General features: G+C 42.2%; 1 protein-coding gene and 1 non-coding gene across 2 annotated transcripts in view; one reads left to right on the top strand and one right to left on the bottom strand.

Annotated features, from left to right (window-relative positions):
• Positions 1-21,751, bottom strand: part of LOC124594764 (regulating synaptic membrane exocytosis protein 2) — a 1,241,912-nt gene that overhangs the window by 1,100,192 nt on the left and 119,969 nt on the right. The window contains exon 2 of the mRNA XM_047133151.1: positions 18,759-18,963. Coding sequence (XP_046989107.1) covers positions 18,759-18,963 — 205 coding nt within the window. The remainder of the gene's footprint in view (positions 1-18,758; positions 18,964-21,751) is intronic.
• Trnat-ugu lies at positions 13,185-13,259 on the top strand. The gene has a single exon. It is a non-coding gene; the product is annotated as a tRNA-Thr (tRNA).

Raw genomic sequence — 21,751 nt, 5'->3', positions numbered from 1 at the left:
TGCGTTCTGTAAGATACTTATTTTGTGAGCGAATCACGTGAATAGGACTACTACTACATAGGCTACTTGAATAGATAGACCATACGAAAGATCATCGTTATCGGGTGAGAATGTGGAATAGTGGTGTGCGTGTTTCGGAAATCTAGAAAGCTTGCTCGCGATTTACGTACATTTATTTGCAAAACCATTTATCTCAGCATTTTACGTTTATTCTTTCGTAAGATGAAGAATCATGTTTTCAATAAAGTAGCAGCGAACCTTAGAGTCCCATCGAGTATCATTCACTTCTCGAATCAGAATAGGTGCAGTATGCTCACGATTGTGTTACCCTTCGGGGGAAGGGGAACACGTAATCACACAAGTTTGCAAATACTCTTCCCACTTCCCACGCCGTATAGGTGAGGAAAGCTCTTGATATAGTTACTGACCTTTTCAGTGGGTACTTCAGTGGCAACTCTGATGACACTGTGAGTGTGAAATGTCAGCCTAATACGGTAACAAATTAATATAAAAATTGTTTTCCAATCCTAAACAGCTATTTAAAAAAATGAATCCGACTATCTAGAAGAATTATTATTTTAAATGTGTCCCTAGGCTCTTGGTATAACCCAATGAAATGTTTGCCGAGTATGAAAGTTCCACAGAACACTCATTGCTGTCGTTCTCTACAGTTACTTAATACATTGATTTACTCTTCGAAGGGTTTACGAATTTTTACTGTGCTAAAAAAGTCGGAAATAGCTTCCACTTAATCCAGTGCCATTACTAAGAACAAGCTTAATAAGAAGCAAATAAGAAATATTAAAATAATTATGTATCAGTACTTCACATCTAAGCGTTTGTCTAGATTTGATGCAGAACACGCCACTATTTTTCAGTATTGTTCATAAAATAATTTTTCGTGAATTGTGGATTCATTGTATACTGTGCATTCCGTAGTTATGTTGCGTGGTCGATGACGACCACTATCTTCTCATCGTGGTCCGATATTTCCAACTTTTTAAAATGTTTAAGGGCGTCAACGTGAAGAACATCCCTTACCAAACCCCCAAATTTTTCGCGGTTGTCCTCTGGTTAAAATATACCTGTTTCTACGACATCATATTTGCCATAATGGTTCTATAATGCTGACGAATAGTTGTGTTGTTGATACCGTCATTGGTCTCGGCTGACGGCCTGTGTCATATTCTTTACTACTTTCCTTCTCTACTCAAATTACTTAAAAAATCTGGCTCTGATTTCCAGTAAATGTAAATGTAAATGTGATTTTTATGAATGATAAGTCCCTTTACGTGGTTCGTCATTGCCATAAATTATTTCCTTGTGACTTTCGTTAAATAAAATAATTGGTCAGACAGGTTAACCAGTTTGGTACGAGCCGTTAAGTTTTCGTTTGTTATACTATTACAGTCTCGTTAATTTCAATAGCTTTCGCTCGAAAGTTGCCCACCTACATGGTATAGTTGTTATCGTTACTGAGTACGGATGCGGGTTTGATAGTTGGATTCCCCGTAACCACCTCTCGATTTTCCGTCGGGCAATGGTATCGAACGGGAACCGTTCAACCTCATTAAGCCAATGTGAAACAGCGTGATTAAATAAACTACAAAAATAACGTGCATGCCGCCGCAGTAGCGTGAAATCGAAAGGCACGTTGGCAACAATACAACATTTATTTACTTATTCGCTTAGATATTGATCGTAGTTTCTTGTGTTTATATTAATGACGACCACGAGTCTAATGGGAAAAATCACGACATTGCTTTAGCACAGTCTGAGCTGTTCTAGCCATTCATGCATGTGAGAGCAGGCAGCAAACGAAACTTAATCGTGTTCTTTCATTGGCTCGAAATGTATGAACGGCAGTGTCGCTTTTGCTTCACTTGACTGTGGATGTCGGGGTCATGAGGAGAGAGGAGGCAACGTGAGCAGCGATCAGCAGGCCGATTTGTAGGCGGTAGTCAGAAAATGTATTTGCAGTGTCAGGGAGACGACGGTATGTATATGTAAATTCTTTGCAGGATTCAGTAGATTGAATTCTGAGATAAAAGTGTTAGTCTTTTGTTTTAAGAGTGCTACAAAGGAGTATAATAACCTGTAACGTTCAAATTTGATGGCGAAACGCGGGAAGAAAAGAGAAAAGGGAAAAGGTTTTCAGTCGACTGAAATTTTCGACGGACTTCAGGCTAAGATATTATGAATACGTCCGTCTACGCTTGGAAAACATGTAAGTAGCAGCAGTCGCTATGCCACTTTTCGTGTAGTTTAATTGATTATTTTCCAACATTTACCTGTACACGTACACATATAGAATTGCAGCGATGATTCTGGGGAATAATAGAGCGTTTGTGAACTTAGTCGATAGCAAATAATCAGAGCGCAGCAATTGGTAGAATTGCAGAGAGCCGGCCGAAGTGGCCGTGCGGTTAAAGGCGCTGCAGTCTGGAACCGCAAGACCGCTACGGTCGCAGGTTCGAATCCTGCCTCGGGCATGGATGTTTGTGATGTCCTTAGGTTAGTTAGGTTTAACTAGTTCTAAGTTCTAGGGGACTAATGACCTCAGCAGTTGAGTCCCATAGTGCTCAGAGCCATTTGAACCAATTGCAGAGATTCTTCCCAAAATAAAACTTAAACGCACCTCATTACCCTCAAATGTGACAAGATTTGTAAGCCACATTGATACGTTTGTCGCCTCCACAAGAATTGAGGAAGCAAAATATTTTCAGTACCAACAGCGGAATATATCGGAGGGTTTAAACATGTGAAATAATTCAGTCCAGGATTTACTCCATGACGATGAATGAGGCCAGCTCAGCGAGGTGTGGAGTTCATGCAGACAACCGCAAGAGGGCTGAGTGATTTTATGGAAGAGAATATTAAAGAGGTTGAAATAGCACTGATATACCTGCGACAACATTTTACACTTCTTTTAACCGCTTATTCAGCATCAAGCTACCCACTTTCAAATTGTATCCATTTTTCTGGAGATTTACAAACATGGCCGAGCTTCTGGGAACAATTTACAGATACTTTTGACGACAGACCAACTGCAGCAAATGTTATCAAGAACGTATTCTTCTGCGTGTACTTGGAAGGAGGAAATAAAGAACAGATTTTTGTCGCAGACGCGCCAGCAACGAGTGAACTAAACCAATTTTCAGTAGTGTGTAGGACAACCGTGCAGGATTCAGCTGTTACTATCACGATTTCTTCTTATCAGATTTTGATTATTTAAATTCAGCGTGTAATATGATATCTCATAACGAAGACTTGGTAAAACCTTGTGTAGAAACGTGTAAGCGTCAAACAAGTGAGGTAGAAACGGGTAGACGTTACGATAATCACACACTTTGATGTTTAATACAAAATTTAATTTTGGAAATCATGTAATCACTAAACAGCCGAAAGACTCGTTACAATAAGAAAACACTGTGTTCATTTTTGGAAGAGCTTGCTACATTCCTTCACTTATTAAAGGCTGGAACACTTGGTCCAGTACAGGCACTTATTTGACAAATCGATTAAGTGAGTGAAGAATTATATTCTTGCTCTCTGCTGAGTAGTTCATCATGTCAGTACCGATTTGCCATTGTCTCATAATCGAAACAACGTTTGTCAGGTCGAACTGCAGCGCAATGTCGAGCAAAAGGCACTATGCTTTAGAACCATTCATTCTAAATCTCAGTGTAAGGTCCACGGAAACTTACGGAGAGATCAAAATTTTACCCCTGGCAGTGATTCAAACCGCACGTTTTCCGTTCACAACGCTATTACTGACTAAGGTTTAGAGACACGGCCTATGATCAGATCAAAGTTTCTGTCTCCCAGATGCCTTCACTTACATTCCAAACTCGAAAGAGGCTTTCTTGAGTTATCGAAATGACTTGTTGTCGTGCTGGCTGCTGTGGCTGAGCGGTTCTAGGCGGGAACCGCACCGCTGCTAGGGTCGCAGGTTCGAATCCTGCCTCGGGCATGGTTGTTTGTGATGTCCTTAGGTTAGTTAGATTTAAGTAGTTCTAAGTCTGGGAGACTGATGACCTCAGATGTTAAGTTCCATAGTGCTTAGATGACTTTTTAATCGAAGTTTTACTTCTGAGTACCCGCACACTTATCACTACTCACTCCGCAGGACTCTGAATAACTGACCTCTTTCACAAGTGAATTTATGAAAAAGCGATTAAAATTGATTACCGAACTAAATAGCATGATTTTTATCTTAGTCATACATAGTGACGAAAACTCTATGCAGTAATTTTATAAGCTGCGTTCATATTACTGTCTGGTCTTGTTACTTCCATGGAGCTGTAAATTTGAGACGGAAGGTTAGGAACATTTTGTTACGGAGGAGGTGTTTATTGTTTCCATTTATTTATAACTGATTTCTAAGTAACTTTCGCTTCATATTCAGGCACGAATTTGCATTTTTTAGATGATCTTCACAGTCTTATAGTTACCACACTAGAGGTCGCTGGTGTACACCAACAGGATGTTCATGGGGTGGTTTAGCACATCGATAACAGTGCTAAAATCGATAGCATTTAAATTAAAACAATGAATACAGCAGAGGGGATTACAGGTAGTTATTCTCCCTAAAAAAAAGAAAAAAAATAGTCTGCTCGTCTAGACGATAGTTTCTTCAACAAAGCCTGCATCTCGCTACACACCCTCCTCCTACAATTCAGTGTACGGTCCTCGGCGGAGAGATCTTCACACGAGCTTAGCGATTTTATGCTCTTTTCCCTTTTCATAGTGAAAAATTTTACAAGCGTTAAATAATAAAATAGTATGAGTTCGTATTTTCTGTGACCTATCTGAGGCGTTTAGATAAACTGAAGTAACATGGGATTTAGCGTATAGCTAACCAATGGATAATATCATATCTAACAAAAAGAATGCAGCAAGTTGTAGGCCCTACTTAGTAATCCGTCCAATATAGGCCAGGTACGTAATTCTGACTGAGAAGAAATATGTATGGGGCTCCCTATGCCCAATCCTAGGTTCGCTGTTGTTTCTCATATATGTAAATGACCTTCCGTCTAATATACAATAAGCAGAATTAGTTCTTCCTGCACATCACCCTAGTAAGCATACATACAGGAACAGAACATGGCGAGGAAATAATAAGGAGGGTGGAAACTTAAAACTTCTTAGGTGTCCATACTGATGCGTACTGACGTGAATTTAAACTGGAAAAACCACATTTTGGAATTCCTAAAACAAATTAATTCAGCCACATTTGCACTTAGAATTATTGCAAATATTGGAGACAGACAAAGCAGTAAGATGGCATATTTTGCACATTTCCATTCAGTACTGTCATTTGGAGTAATGTTTGGGGTAATTGAATTTTAGGAAATAAAGTCTTTGCTGCTCAGAAACGTACTATAAGGACAATATGTGGTGCCGAACCATAATCATCTATTTAAGGAGCTGGGCGTTCTGGTTACTGCTTCACGATATATTTATTTCCTCTTGAGGTTTGTTGTAAATAATACACTACAGTGCACAAGGAAAAATGATGTAACATATGGGAAGCAAGAATTACATTTATTACTCCACATTAGGGTTGCCTACAGCACAATATGAGGCGCACAACGCTTCCCCAGTGATATAAAATGTCTGACAGACAACAAAGTCACAGTTGATAAAATATTCCGGGCTATTATACCGTGGTTTAAGGGATTTCACTTCAAAACCCGACGTTTCGTACCCATCTGCGGAGGACATTTTCAAGGGGGATCGTAGCTTTGTTGAACGTCCGATTCACACCCTGTCCTCCGCAGATGGGACGAAACGTCGGGTTTTGAAGTGAAATCCCTTAGATCACTGCATAATAGCCCGGAATATTTTATTAATTGTGACAATTCCAGCTGTGAAAGTTAACATTTCGCAATACAATAGTAAAATTTGAAAACACCTGAAAAAGTTTCTCCTTTACAACTCCTATTACTGAGATAATTTCTATTATTGTCTGTGTAAAAGATGGTGTGTAAGAATTACTAAATCATATCTGTATATTAAAAAAACCTTGTAGATATTCTGCATGTAGCCATATTTACAAATTAATTTGCGATGTGAATGTATAATGATTCGTTTCATATCATCACGATTTATCGTGTAAAATGATCGATGGAACGTGAAACTAACTAACTAACCAGCGAGGGAAAAATAACCATGCATACGCCTCAGCACATGCCCTAATCTCTTTTATCTTAGTCTCGAGAACACAACGCGAGACATACGATGATGGCAGCATAATTGTCACACAGTCTTCGTCGAGTTCGTTTCTCTGAATTCATCCAACAAGGTTTCTTCGAAAAGCTTTGCCTACAGTATCTGAGTAATCTATTAAACTATCATTTGGGCTATACCGACCTGTTACCATCCTAGCAAGGTGCGTATTGTTATAGCTGTTTAACACATAGTTCAAATTCTGGAACAGTAGTCTCAAATTGATCACACCGGCATCTTATATGTGATTTACTTTACAACTGCAGTACATTTTTCTAGATTCCTTCTAACAAATTTAAATTATCCGTTTGCCCTCCCTAATACTAATACTACGTGTTCGTGTGACTTCATACCAGGTCTTAGAAATGTGAGATGCTCCAGATGTTCACTGCTTATTTTGTAATCGGATACTATCGGACGCTTTCTCCTCGATGTGTGAACTACCTTGCATTTACTCTGTCAGATGAAAAGTAACCGGACATATATTACTGGAGGTTAATATGTGATATGTCCATCCTTATACTTTGTGTCGGCTTGAACTCTGCCGCAAAATAGTTTCAGTCAGGTGTCGGAATGTCTGTGGAGGAGTGGCAGCCAGTTGTTCCTCAGGGGCGCAAAACCAAACAAGGTAGTGATGTTGGACGGTGGGGACTGCAGCAAATTCGACGTTGTAGCTCGCTCCAGAGGCGTTCCATTGCGTCCACGTCGGGACTGCGGACAGGCAAGTCATTTCGCGAATGTTACTTCATAAAGCGTTGCCTCACAGATGCTGTTTTATGACAGGGTGCACTGTCACGCTGATACAAACCATCAACGTCTCCTAACTTGTCTACTAATGTACGCAGCACACAATGTTGTAAAATGTGTTCATATCTTTCCACATTTAGCGCTTTCTAAGGACAATAAGGGGACCAAACCCTGACCACGAAAAAACCGTAACGCCATCTCCTCTGTATGTCACAGCTGGATCCATACGTAACGGCAGGTAACGTTCTCCAGGCATTCGCCGAACCCAAACCCTTCCATTGGATTGCCACAGGGTATAACGTGATTCATCGTTCGAAATCACTCGTTCCCAGTCGTTCACTGCTCACTGACATCGCTATTTACGCCACATTAAACATCACATACCAATGACTACAGAGCTGCTACACCATTGTCTTAACTTTCTACACACAGTCATTATGGTAGCTGGATTGTTGGTAGCGCTTTGGAACTCACGATTCATTCCTTCCGCTGACGTCATACGACTCTTCACAGTCGCCCTCTGCAATGATCGGCGTTCCCAGTCCCTCAATACGCTACATGAGGTCGGCCTGGTCTTGCTTTTGCCGTGGTTGTACCTTGGGGTTTTCACTTCACAATCGCGTCACCAACAGCCGACATGGCAGCTTTAGAAGGGTTGTAATGTATCTAACGGCTCTGTTACTCAGGTCACATCCAATGGGTAGCCCACGTTCGAAGTCACTGACCGCTTCTGACAGACTCACACTGCTGTTACCGCTTCTCCAATGACAACACAGTATCCCCCGCCCTCTTTTGTACTAGCAGCTTCGCCTCTCGTGGCTTATAGTGGTCAATCCTGCGTTACTTATGGGTGTCGGGATGATGTTGATCAGATGTGTATTCACATTTAAAGAGAGCTGGTACATTTAGAGCAAGTCAAAATTTTGTGAAAATCTTTCTGAACCATTTTACTACCATATTATGACAATATTTCCGTGTAGGCAGCAGAATCCTTTGCGAGGACTCTGGAAGTGTTGCTGGCCCTAGCTTGTAAATCGCTTACTTGTACCGTATTGAGAATTTCAGCGGTCCTTATGCATTTTTGTCTAGTACATTCGCATGTTGAGGGAGGGAAAATGACTTTGTATATGACTAGCTAAGTGCCTTAAGTTCTCCTGTCTTAGTCTCTTGAACGTTTACTCGAATACCTGTTCTCCTCATTTATGCATCAGATGCTTCCTTGGAGCATATCCCATATTACTTTCGTTTACCTGGAACATCCATCGTGTACTGTGATCTGCTAGTCAGTTATCTTCGAGCCAGTCGCATATCTGTGTATACATTGTATGTGATCGATCCATTACCCCATTGCTGCCAGACCTAAGTGAGTGTTCTAGTTATAATGAACATACTTGAACTTTGCCATTATAACAAGGAATTCAAGCGAAAAAGATTATTACATAAATTAGATATAACTAAACTCCTTGTTCATGGTGCATGGTGATACAAAATCAAGCGCTAGATCCCGTAACCGCAGTAAGTTTTGTCACCTGAATATTTATTAAATATTACTGCTGATGGTCTGTTTATCTTATCTGTTTGCAAGAAACTTAGTGTAGTTTTGGAAGCTTGCATGAAGTGAGTAAGGAACGTGAAAAGAACTGATTAATCTCAACACTAAAGTTTCATGTACTTCGTTAGCTGAGCGCTTGGCAGGAAACGATTCGAGCACCCGCAGCTAGCGAAGTGACGGTACAGGATTCAGGAGCAGTGAAGTCCAAGTACGTGATTGGCCACACTCGTTTAGGTTTTCGAGTTTTCGTAAATCACTTGACGTTAATGCTGGAATAATTCCTTCTCCAAGTTAACCCTACTGGTTCATCTCTAACGAACTTGCTTTCGCAGAGATGTTACAATCTGATCATGACGCTTAACCTTACATGTAAATATGAACTGGTCCAAGTAAAATAAAATAGAAGGATAAATAAAACGCTCAACCACTGTAGGTACCTTTAAATTTGAAGAAGCAAAAAGTGTTGCAGGTTTCAATTACCAAGAGCATTTTATTTTACAGACCATAAATTACACCATCCACAAGATACAACTACCCACGAATTCCACGTATTGTTGTTTCCCGTGTACAGTACTGTGAATAAAATGTCTTTTGTGGGGTAACTTTGCAGAAGAATAGGAAATCAAATGATTCTTCGCTTTTGCATATCTCTTTGGAAAATTACATTAAACTCAAGATCTTTTCAAGCTAGACATTGTGAGAAAAAGGTTAGCAGATTACAGAAATTTTTATTTTATCCGTGTCATTTGCGTGAATATAGACTTTATCGCTACAGTGATTACCGGCTTCGGGCTGACTCCTCCATTCTCAGCGCGTAACCGGTAACCACTGCAGCGATAAATTGTAAATTCACAAAACAAAAATCTATGAAGTCTTCCTCAATAATGTACAGCTGCAGACGTACCATCCCGAAGCTGGATGCCTCGAAACAGCAAAAGCATGTTTGTTAGAAGCCAAACAATCTAGAAAAGTTTCAAAACTATTTTAATAAGATAAGCTTTATTACTAAAGTTAAATGCACGCTGAAAATATTATCATATTCTGAAGTGTTTGGTAGGCTTACATAGATTGTTCATACATGAACTGGTTTCACACGGGACATAGATGCATTTACGTTATTCTTCAGTTTCTATTGAGTATTTTTATAAGTGAAGATTGAACGTCGTTCAGAAAGCGGGCCAAGATAGTTCACGAAATATGTTTAAAGACATTAATCCTCGTGCGGCTACCGTTTCGTCAGGTGCGCTGGTATTCAAAAAGGAGAGAAGGTTATGTTTAACGTCCCGTCGACCATGAGGTCACTACAGACGGGGTACAAGCACAGATTACGGAAGGATGGGGAAGGGAATCGTCTTTGCCTTTCAGAAGAACCCTGCCGCTATTTGCCTTAAGCGATTTAGGGAAATCAGGGAAAACGTAAATACGGATGGGTGGACGGGGAGTTTGAACCGTCGTCGCCGGCCCGGGTGACCGAGCGGTTCTTGGCACTACAGTGTGGAACAGCTCGACCACTACGGTCGCAGGTTCGAATCCTGCCTCGGGCATGGATGTGTGTGATGTCCTTAGGTTAGTTAGGTTTGAGTAGTTCTAAATTCTAGGGGACTGATGACCTCAGAAATTAAGTCCTATAGTGCTCAGAGCCATTTTTGAACCGTCGTCCTCCCGTATTCGAGTGTAGCGTGCTAACCACTGCACTACCTCGATCGCTCGCTCGGGTTTATTCATTATTACCTGTATCACTCCAAACTGTAAGACAGAGGCATATGAAATCCGAAAATTGCAAATAAGTAGACGAATAATGAAAAAGTTACAAATTTTGCTCTTTCCTGTATTTTTGCTTCTCTCGAGACTGGTACACATGAATCTACAAATTTGTTGCAGCTCTGTGTATAACTTATTTATCAGAATGTGGATCCAGGCATTTGAGCCGGTTGAGAAATGACAATAAGCGACTGCCACGTCATCAGACGGATAATTAGCTAAACAGAATACTGCTGCGGATCGCAGCAAGTAGGGGGAGGCGTCCGGCAGAGACGTAGAAGTGTACTGTTTACGGTGGGAACGGGCAGGGAGGAAGTATCTGGCGAGTGGGGCCGGTAAGCCGGAACCGGGCGGGCGCTGGGCGCGGGGCGGCGGAGGCAGGCCGGCTATCGACCCGGCAGACACAGCCGCATGGGCAGCCGCCTCCTCGCACCCTCTCGCTCCTCTCCCAGCAGGCGCCTCTGCTGCAGTCCCAAAGCAGCCCATCCGAAAGGCTCTGCAACACTCTCACAATTTCACAGTTTGGATTTCTTAAAATCTGAAACCATTTTGTCAATACTGGTACTCGGAACTGTGTGCTGGAACTAGAAGTAAATCTGCATTCCCAGAGCAGTTCAGGAGAGTACGCCGTGTCTCCAGTTGTGAAAGGGACGATGCGGCATCTGCAGAGTGTTCAGCCTGTCAATAGGCCCAGAAGAGTTATTCCGAGCCTACACCGTACTCGCAGTGTCGCGTTACGACCAGAGGCGTATAGCAGAGCGATGTCAATCCAATGCTCAGCCGCTGTCGTTAGAGATAAAACATTGAAATCTGTTTCATAGTGGTCTCCGGCATTCAACACATTATGGCTCGCAGGTATCTAGATAAGAATACAGTAGAGCTGCTCGCCACATTATTTGGGGTCAGCTAGGGAAAACTGTGTGCTACTGGGTTCGTGATTTCCTTTCAGAAAGGTCACAGTTCGTAGTTATTGACGGAAAGTCATCGAGTAAAACAGAAGTAATGTCTGGCGTTTCTCAGGGAGACGTTGTAGGCCCTCTGTTTCTAACCTATGTAAACGATTTAGGAGGCAATCTGAGTTGCCCTCGTACATTGTTTGCAGATGAAACTGTCATTTACGTCATGTAAAATCACCAGGTGATCGAAACCAATTGATTTAGACAAGATATAGAGTATGGTGGGAAAAGTGGCAATTGACTCTAAATAATGAAAAGTGTGAGGCAATCCACATGCATACTAAAAGGAATCCTTCAAATTTCGGTTACACGATAAACCAGACGAATCTAAAGCCTTGCGAATTTGACTATCAAGTTAACTTGGAAAAATCGCAATGATAACGTTACTGAGAAAACTAACTAAAGACTGCGATTTATTGGCAGGACGTTTAGAAAATGCCAAAAGTCTACTAAAGACAGTACCTACAATACGATTGTCCATCCTCTTCTGGACTACTGCTACGTGGTATAGCATTCGCAATACATAGCATTGACGGAAGACATCGAAAAAGTTCAAAGAGTGGCAGTTCGTTCTGAATGATAGGGAAATAGGGGAGGCAGTGCTACAGGCCGGCCGAAGTGGCCGTGCGGTTAAAGGCGCTGCAGTCTGGAACCGCAAGACCGCTACGGTCGCAGGTTCGAATCCTGCCTCGGGCATGGATGTTTGTGATGTCCTTAGGTTAGTTAGGTTTAACTAGTTCTAAGTTCTAGGGGACTAATGACCTCAGCAGTTGAGTCCCGTAGTGCTCAGAGCCATTTAAACCATTTTTGAGTGCTACAGATTTGATATGCGAATTGGGGTGGCAGTCATCGAAACAGGCCTATTTCGCTGCGACAGTATTTTCTCATGAAATTTGCATCATGAACTTTCTCCTCCGAACCCGAAAATATTATGTTGGCTCCCACCTACGAGAGAGAAATGATAATCATAATAAAACAAGAGAAAGATCATCTCTCACCGAAATGTTTAATTGTTCGTTTTACCCGCGCGCTGTTCGAGAGTGGAGCGGTAGAGAAATTGCTCAAATGGCACTGAGCACCATGGGACTTAACATCTGAGGTCATCAGTCCCCTAGACTTAGAACTACTTAAACCTAACTAATCTAAGGGCAGCACACATATCCATGCCCGACTCAGAGTTCCAACCTGCGACCGTAGCAGCAGCGCGGTTCCGGACCGCTCGGAAATAGCTCGAAGATTGTTCGATGAACACTCTGCCAGACAATTAATTGAGAGTTCCAGACTAAAGTCGTAGATGTAGATCTAGATGTAGGAAGAGTGTGTAAATCCAATCGCTGCGCAACTCTATTAGAACAATTAATCTGGTGTTTAGGCGGTCATTACGAGCAACAATATATTGTCGCCTCCCCATCTCGTCGCAGATCGGTGATGTACGAAGGTGGAGAAGAAATCACAGAGAGTCGATCCTGTCTCAATGGCATCGAGTTCTCTTTACCGGTTAGTGGCGATTGGCCTGACAGGCAGAAACGTAAGGACTTAAGAAAGTAAGTGACGCATGTCATCCCACGCTAAGACCATTGCGCAACAAGAGTGGGGCATTGCCGGAAGAGGTTTCCTGCAGACACAGTTGTACTGCGTTACGGATAACAGGAGAGTCGCCACGTATGCTTGAAACGGCTCTGCAGCTGAGTAAGTATTCCAAAGTTGGAATACGAGGGACAGTAAGATTCCTGTGGGCAAAAGGTCTAAATAGCACACAGAATCACTGTGAAATATATACTTATATGGATATGGTGTCTGTTCTTTCGGACATGTCCACGAGTAATGAGTGTGCTGGGGTGCGACACTACGAATGTAGTGTGTGGACGTACAAGAGAGAACGTGGGTCTCGCGGGAGGCGTGCGCGAGATAGTCCCTGCAGTCGCGCTATCCCCTGTGCCCTCGGTGGCTCAGGTGGATAGAGAGTCTGCCATGTAAGCAGGAGATCCCGGGTTCGAGTCCCGGTCGGGGCACACACTTGCACCTGTCCCCATTGATACATATCAACTCCCGTTAGCAACTGAAGGTATTAGTAGAATTCTAATTTCACTGCGAAATTGTGGTGATATATAGACCAAGTGCAATGTTGCTTCCAGCCGCGCCCGCATCTCGTGGTCGTGCGGTAGCGTTCTCGCTTCCCACGCCCGGGTTCCCGGGTTCGATTCCCGGCGGGGTCAGGGATTTTCTCTGCCTCGTGATGGCTGGGTGTTGTGTGCTGTCCTTAGGTTAGTTAGGTTTAAGTAGTTCTAAGTTCTAGGGGACTGATGACCATAGATGTTAAGTCCCATAGTGCTCAGAGCCATTTTTCTTCCAGCCGCAGAGAAATGGTGCTGGCAATTTGACCGCGGCCGCACAGAGGCGGTTACCGCTGATTGTGAAGTCCAGCCGTGCACCATGTGATCTCCATCCTTTCCGGCAACCTGAAAGAATACCTCGGGGGAAAGGGATTTTCCAGCGATGAGAACGTACACACAGCGGTTCTCGAATGGCCCCGTGACCAACGGGCGGGTTTCTATCGTCGTCCAATTCAACAGTTAGTAGAAAAATCCGGCCACTGTTTGCAAAGATTTGATGACTGTATAAAAATAGTCTCATGTATCTCTGTCACTTTGATTGTTGCGTAAACAGCCTGCTTATATTTTAGTCATTTTTTTTGTAAAGTGATTCCATTCCATACTGGGCGCCTGGTACAACAACGGGTTATGAATTTCTTGAAATAAGACAGTCTTGATTGTACAATGGGCAACGGCCTTGCCGCAGTGGCTACGCCGGTTCCCGTGAGATCACCAAAGTTAAGCGCTGTCGGGCGTGGTCGGCATTTGGATGGGCGACCATCAAGGCCACCATGCGCTGTTGCTATTTTTCGGGGTGCACTCAGCCTCGTGATGCCAACTCAGGAGCTACTCGACCGAACAGTAGCGGCTTCGGTCGAGAATACCATCATAACGACCGGGAGAGAGGTGTGCTGACCCCACGTCCCTCCTATCCGCATCCTCTACTAAGGATGACACGGCGGTCGGATGGTCCCGGTAGGCCACTCGTGGCCTGAAGGCGGAGTGCTTTTTTCTTTTTTTTTGTTGTACAATCTTTTTCATTTTAGGAAATCACTCATTTCGCCCTTTTCAGGCATCATCAGATTGGCATAAAAATTAATGTGGAAAACCAGCATTCGTCCATTAATGACACCACATGATATTAAGATAAAATTTTACAAGGAACCATCATCCTAGGGTCATGGGATGAATAAAAGCACTACCTAACGTAACACACAGCCAGTCGTGTTCGGGTGTACACAGCATAGAGCGTTGCGTACATCTGACAAATAGCAGATAATGCGATCGAGAACAGCCCTCCAAGCCGGCCACAAAAAACAGAGCCGTGGAGGCAAGATTAAACGGCCGTAGTACCAGACATTAAAGGCAGATGGCGTTGGCTAACCAACGTGCTTACAAAAAGCGAATTAGGTGGAACCGTGAATTATTAAAATTGAATTTAGTTCAGGAATATAAAAAAATAGGCCCAAAAACACAAAATTAATACCGCTAATAAGAAATTTATAAAGTGTAAATTTTTCAAACCTCTCAAGCAGTAAAACTTAAAATGACGCTAAAACATTGGTCAAACCGATAAAACCAGTTAAAAGATATGAAACAAAAAAAGGTAGTGTCACATTCACGGTATAAGCTACTGGTGAGTTGGAATAGTGGGTACCATAATATCATAATAAGACTGGTTTCTGCTAACCAACTTATGGTTCAATAAAATAGATTTCTCTGTGACCGAAGTGCTTGAGAATTTCAGTACTGTGATATTATGGTACCCGCTTTTCCAACCCACCAGTAGCTTTTATACGGAAAACAATGTTATCTTCCGTTGCACCGTTATTGAGTGAGGTGACGCAATGGGAGAAGCGGGATTCAAGTCCCCGTTCAATCATCCTAGTTTACTTTTTCCATAGTTACCATAATTGGTTCAAATGGCTCTGAGCACTATGGGACTCAACTGCTGTGGTCATAAGTCCCCTAGAACTTAGAACTACTTAAACCTAACTAACCTAAGGACAGCACACAACACCCAGCCATCACGAGGTAGAGAAAATCCCTGACCCCGCCGGGAATCGAACCCGGGAACCCGGGCGTGGGAAGCGAGAACGCTACCGCACGACCACGAGATGCGGGCAGTTACCATAATTCACGTGAGGTCGATGCTGGATAATTACTTCAACGATGCCACAATCAATTTCTTCTGTTAATCTTATTCGTATTAGCTAGTGCATATAATGAAGATAATGAGGCAAATAGTTTGTTTTTTCTACAAACAAAATATTCTGAAGTTCAAAGTTCGATCTTGACAAACGAACATAAATATGTGTTATTCTAAACAGCTCGCAATTAGAATTATCGTTCAAATAAGCTCACCGACCTCACAAGACGAAAATATTCTTCAGACTTACAGAATATACAAAAGAAAAAAAAAGGAAAGAAAAAGCGTGATGTGCATATCACACTGATTTCTGTATCGGGCTGTAGTTTCCCGCATTCTCATTCCATCAGTTCGAAGCATCCACTCTTAATTCAATGGTACATTAAACTATAATCAGCCTTCCTTTACTCGTATTATTGAAAAGGAGATTCAAACTACCCTGTTATTTATCGCCTTGGCGCTCTGCTGTGCTAATCTGAACGCTCTTGGAATACGCACTTGCACTACAGAATTCTGACCTCAGGATCGCTTAAGAAACGTTGTTAGGATTCTGGCGGAGCCAGGTTTTAATTCCCGTCCTAATTTCCAGGCAGAGGTTTCCCGTGTTTTTTTTCTGAGTATTTTAAGTCGAATGCCGACTTGGTCCCTAAAATAACCTTGCCGACATTGTTCATCATTGCAATTCGATATAAATTGATTCTCTTCTGACATTAATGTTGACGGGGCGTTAAACTCTCACCGCTTCTAAATGAAACATTAAAGCTACGGCGACGTCCGCCCCGTCCGAAAACGACTGGCAAGTGCATCAGCATACTGACAACTTTTTTTTCATCTATACTAGTCACTGTGCGGAATCTCGTTGCTTTGACCAACTAAAACAACTTTTTTTTCTGCGCCACTTAAAGGCTGCGGTGGTCTCCTATCATTATCGGAAAAAAATATTTTCTGCAGGCTTTTTCTTTTATTTTGTCGATACTGATACCGGTTAACGTCGAGAAACCTCAAATGAGCAAAACCTGTCAAGGAATCGGCTGCAGCGTCGGCGAGTACGGAGTGTCATCATTCGTGTGGGTTGTAGAGCAGCTAGAATTGAATCTACTGCTCTCTATGCTGAGTTCATTGTCTTTAACACTGCCCCACGTTCATCGGTGTAGATGAAGGCACAATAGAAAGGCATTTGGAAGGTCCTCATAGGACTGCAGCTAAACACATTTTCATATTAAAAGTGGAAACAGGCAGTTAGCTATTCTCTCAATTCGCTCATTTCATGCGGTATAGAAACAAGTACACACATACAGAAAGGAACATGCAGAGGACCGGAAGGAGTCTTCTAAAGCGAGACGAGTAGGAGAGGCTTTGATCTACAGCTTTCAGGCTCGTTTCTACACCATTCCAAAAGAGCCATTTATAATAAATATCATCTAGCTATTCACTTTGTGAGAAATATTTCTTGTCGAATGTACAGAAATCTATGAACATTTACGTTTAATGTAATTGTGTCTACTAAGGTTACTTAGGCTTCTACGCCTACAAGCACAGGCTGTCTGATATCACACAAGTGCACTTTGACGGCAACTATAAAAAATTAAGCTTATCCATTACTGATATTTTAGAACACGTGACTGTTAATTGAACGTAAATAAGTAACATAAAACTCCAACCAGTCGCTTTTCTGAATAATTATGTTTTATTCCGTGAACCGGTTTTCTAACCTTTTCAGGTTCATCTTCAGATGGTTTGTAGAGGTTACATCTTTATTTACATCATAATGCTTGGTGCTGGCTCTGTGACAAGAGGATGGAACACGCTTTAACGCATCGCCATGACTATTGTTTATCTCTCGATATGGATGTAAATTTAGTTTTTTACTTACTGCGATAGTTAGGGCGGTTTTTTCCATCAGTGTCCACCTGTCCACTTCCATTTTGATGGCCAGTTGATGTATCACTTAACACACTTTTACACTAGCTATATTAATTTACACTCTGACAGATTTGTTATTATTTAAAATTTAAATGTGAAGGTCTTAGTCAAACAACTGTATCTCATTGCAAGTACAATAACTCTGTATTATTAACTCCTGTGAACTCATGTTAATGCCAGTGTTGATTAAAATGTTTGCTATAAACTGACTGTATTATACGTTAATATACAAATAGAAATAAGACATGAGATCACTTGAAGTTTGTTCTTGTAGTAATCCAGTTATTTATTTATTTTATTCTGTACTTATTGGAAGTCTGATTAAAATATTTGCCCTTATATCGACTTTAATACATGTAAAAAAGAACAAATTACATCTCTGTGTCAAGTAGGCCTATGTCACATCTTTTGTCAAAATCTTTGTTACAAGCAACAGTTGTACAGCACATGCTGAATGCGGGCAAAGTTTCTCTGTCAGTGTAAAATAATATAGGTGGTGTAAAAGTGTGTGTAGTGATATACCAACTGGCCATTAAAATAGAAGCAGGCAGATGGACACTGACGGAAAAAAGCCGGCCATACTGTCGCAATAAGTAAAAAACTAAATTTACATCCATATCGACGGATAAACCATAGTCATGGCGATTCATTATAGGGTGTTCCATCTTCTTGTCACAGAGCCAGCACCCAGATTTATGCTATAAATAATTATGTAACCGCCAGAAACAATCTTTAGATGAACCTGGAAAGGTTCGAAAACCGGTTCATGGAATGAAAAATAATTATTCAAGAAAGTGACTGGTTGCAGTTTTATGTAACATATTTACATACTATAAAAATGTGACAGCCGTTCGGGGTTATACTAAAACAGTGCCCGCTTAGTATACTTGTATAAATCGCGTCAGATATATTTTACGAAGTCAGCACCATTATCTGGACGTACTTCAGAGAAGACATTGGCTGATTGACGTTTAAGGATCATACGTCAATGAAACTCTTTGTTTTCGCTTTTGCAAGAATAAGAAAACAATAATAGAAATACCAAAGTGAAAAATTAGCGCATTAATTATCTTCAGGCAATAATTGTACCACAAAAGCTGTAATTAGGAGGTGGAAAAAAGACGGGGGTTAAACATTAGTTGAATAACTCAGTCAGCTGGGAGAGCAGTAGAGACGCACCCTACTGGAGTGGGTATTGTAGCACTCCGGTTTTCATCCTTGCAGGAGAAAAAAACAATACACATTTTGAGAGAGAATATTTCGAGCGTTAATTATCTTGCGGCCATAACAACAGCTTAGCGTCTATATAATAGGTGGTGGACAGAAGGTGAGAGTGAAGGACGCACCTTGTTGGAGCGCAGCGTGACCTTGCCGCCGCAGCGCGCGCAGCAGCGGATGTTGCAGTAGTTGCACATGTGCCCCACGCCGTCGGCGAACTTGGTCTTGAGGCAGATGTGGCACGTGGCGTCCAGCTCGACGCCCGCCTTCTTCTGCTGCTCGCTGCGCGCGCGGATCGTCTCCTCCAGGACCTGCACCTCGTCCTGCTTGCGCCTGCAACACCACACGCCCGCAGCGCGGTCAGAGAGAGGCTGACAGAGGGCCCGGAGCCGGCTGCTCCACACAAACACACTGGAGTCACACCTGGCCGCAGTGAACGTAAATCAGTTGTCAACTAACGCATCCTACGGCCCACTTACAAGCGCGTAAGAAACTTTTTGTCATTCTTCAGTTGAAACTTCCGAGCTGAGAGGCCGTGGTCGATGTATAACATTTCCACCTGACGTTTCGTCTCCATCTGCGGGAGACATCATCTGAGGTCGTCCGGCTACTGCCACTGAGGCTCCAGGTACTCTCGCATTTATAGAGCGCATAGAAGGCACCACCATTCGTCACGTGATGCCGACGGTTTGCCTATCTTTGGAAGGCGTCATCATTCTCGATTAAGAGTAATCCATTGTCATTCTGCTGGCGCAACGTCGACATCCATATGTTGTCCAACTTTAAAACTTCCTCTTTTCTATTAAAATTGTTATGGTGTTTGTGAATTTATATTGCTTCTCTATACATGCGCGCATGATAAGGGGATGTTCGTGCTAGAATGCTTGTCTTTTTAAATTTAATTTCGTGATTCCCATCTCGAAGCTGAGCATGTTTTTCGAGATGGGAATCACGAAATTAAATTTAATGAGACAGAAGCAATATAAATTCACAAACACCATAACAATTTTAATAGAAAAGAGGAAGTTTTAAAGTTGGACAATATATGGATGTCGACGTTGCGCCAGCAGAATGACAGTCGATTACTCTTAATCAAGGATGATGACACCTTCCAAAGATAGGCATACCGTCGGCATCACGTGACGAATGGGTGTGCCTTCTATGCGCTCTATAAATGCGAGAGTACCTGGAGCCTCAGTGGCAGTAACCGGACGACCTCAGATGATGTCTCCCGCAGTGGAGACGAAACGTCAGGTGGAAATTTTATACACCGATCACGGCCTCTCAGCCCGGAAGTTTCAACTGAAGACAACACCGGCCGTGAAAGCCTACATTGTATTACTTTTTGTCATTGTTCCTATTGTCGGCGCTCTTCACTCCTGAGACTGGTTTGATTCAGTTCTCCAAGCTAGTCTGTTCTGTGCACGTCCCTTCATCACAACATAACTACCGCAACCTCCATCCTCTTGTACCTGCTCACTGCAGTCAGGCTCTGACTCTTACTTTACCCCAACACCCTCCCACGCTTACCTACTTGATACCTCAGCTTCAAGCGATCTCATGTCTTATTAACATATAATACAGTCAGGGAAGGGAGTGAGAAAGGGTTGTAGCCTTTCCCCGATGTTACTCAATCTGTATATTGAACAAGCAGTAAAGGAAACAAAAGGAAGAGCAGTCGAACGGAATGGATAGTGTCTTGAAAGGAGGATATAAGATGAACATCAACAAAAGCAAAACGAGGATAATGGAATGTAGTCGAAGTAAGTCGGGTGATGCTGAGGGAATTACATTAGGAAATGAGACACTTAAAGTAGTAAAGGAGTTTTTCTGTCTGGGGAGCAAAATAATTGATTATGGTCGAAGTGGAGAGGATATAAAATGTAGACTGGCAATGGCAAGGAAAGCGTTTCTGAAGAAGAGAGATTTGTTACCATCGAGTATAGATTTAAGCGTCAGGAAGTCGTTTCTGAAAGTATTTGTATGGAGTGTAGCCGTGTATGGAAGTGAAACATGGACGATAAATAGTTTGAACAAGAAGAGAATAGAAGCTTTCGAAATGTGGTGCTACAGAAGAATGCTGAAGATTAGATGGGTAGATCACATAACTAATGAGGAGGTATTGAACAGAATTGGGGAGAAGCGGAGTTTGTGGCACAATTTTACTAGAAAACGGGATCGGTTGGTAGGACATGTTCTGAGGCATCAGGGGATCACAAATTTAGCACTGGAGGGTAGCGTGGAGGGTAAAAGTCATAGAGGGAGACCAAGAGATGAATACACTAAACAGATTCGGAAGGATGTAGGTTGCAGTAGGTACTGGGAGATGAAGAAGCTTGCACAGGATAGAGAAGCATAGAGAGCTGCATCAAACCAGTGTCAGGACTGAAGACCACAACAACAACAACCTCAGCATTTGTCCTATCAACCTATCCATGCTGATGAGAGACATTTCTTTGCCCCCGATTCGATTAAACTTCGTAAGATGTTCGGGTCTATTTTGAACTGCAAGGACTCTTGAAGGTCTATCATTCTGAAAATATTTGATTTTAATGATTTTCCTGCACTGACTTTATTTGCCACCTACTCTAGCAGAAAAAAAACTACTTTGGAGCTTTTAGTTTACTATTCACAGAAGTAGTACTCCTCAAGCTGTTCGTCTGCGTTGTTACAGCAAATTTTCACCTTCACTGCTACAACAGGTTCTGACTGTATGGAATTTGTCAGGGACGCGTATGCATGCAGTAAGGCGGGTGTAAAGACACTGTTCTTTTGAACAGTGGAGTGTCTATTTGCGTAGAAAGTAGGGAAGGTCATAGTTGTCTGTTGTAATCAAATCAATTTATAAAGAGATTCATTGCTACGCAGGTCACTTCTTTTCTACCTTTACAATTGATATGTGTCATAAGCGTTTTTTTAATTGACATAATGGCCGTTTTGAAAGATGATGAAACTGCAGACACACTGATAAACATATCATGTAGTGATGAAATACACTCCTGGAAATGGAAAAAAGAACACATTGACACCGGTGTGTCAGACCCACCATACTTGCTCCGGACACTGCGAGAGGGCTGTACAAGCAATGATCACACGCACGGCACAGCGGACACAGCAGGAA

The sequence above is a fragment of the Schistocerca americana genome, chromosome 2 (assembly GCF_021461395.2).
Source record: "Schistocerca americana isolate TAMUIC-IGC-003095 chromosome 2, iqSchAmer2.1, whole genome shotgun sequence".
Classification (NCBI taxonomy): Eukaryota; Metazoa; Arthropoda; class Insecta; order Orthoptera; family Acrididae; genus Schistocerca; species Schistocerca americana.
The sequence above is the reverse complement of the archived record's forward strand: the minus strand, read 5'-3'. Positions and strand labels throughout refer to the sequence as shown.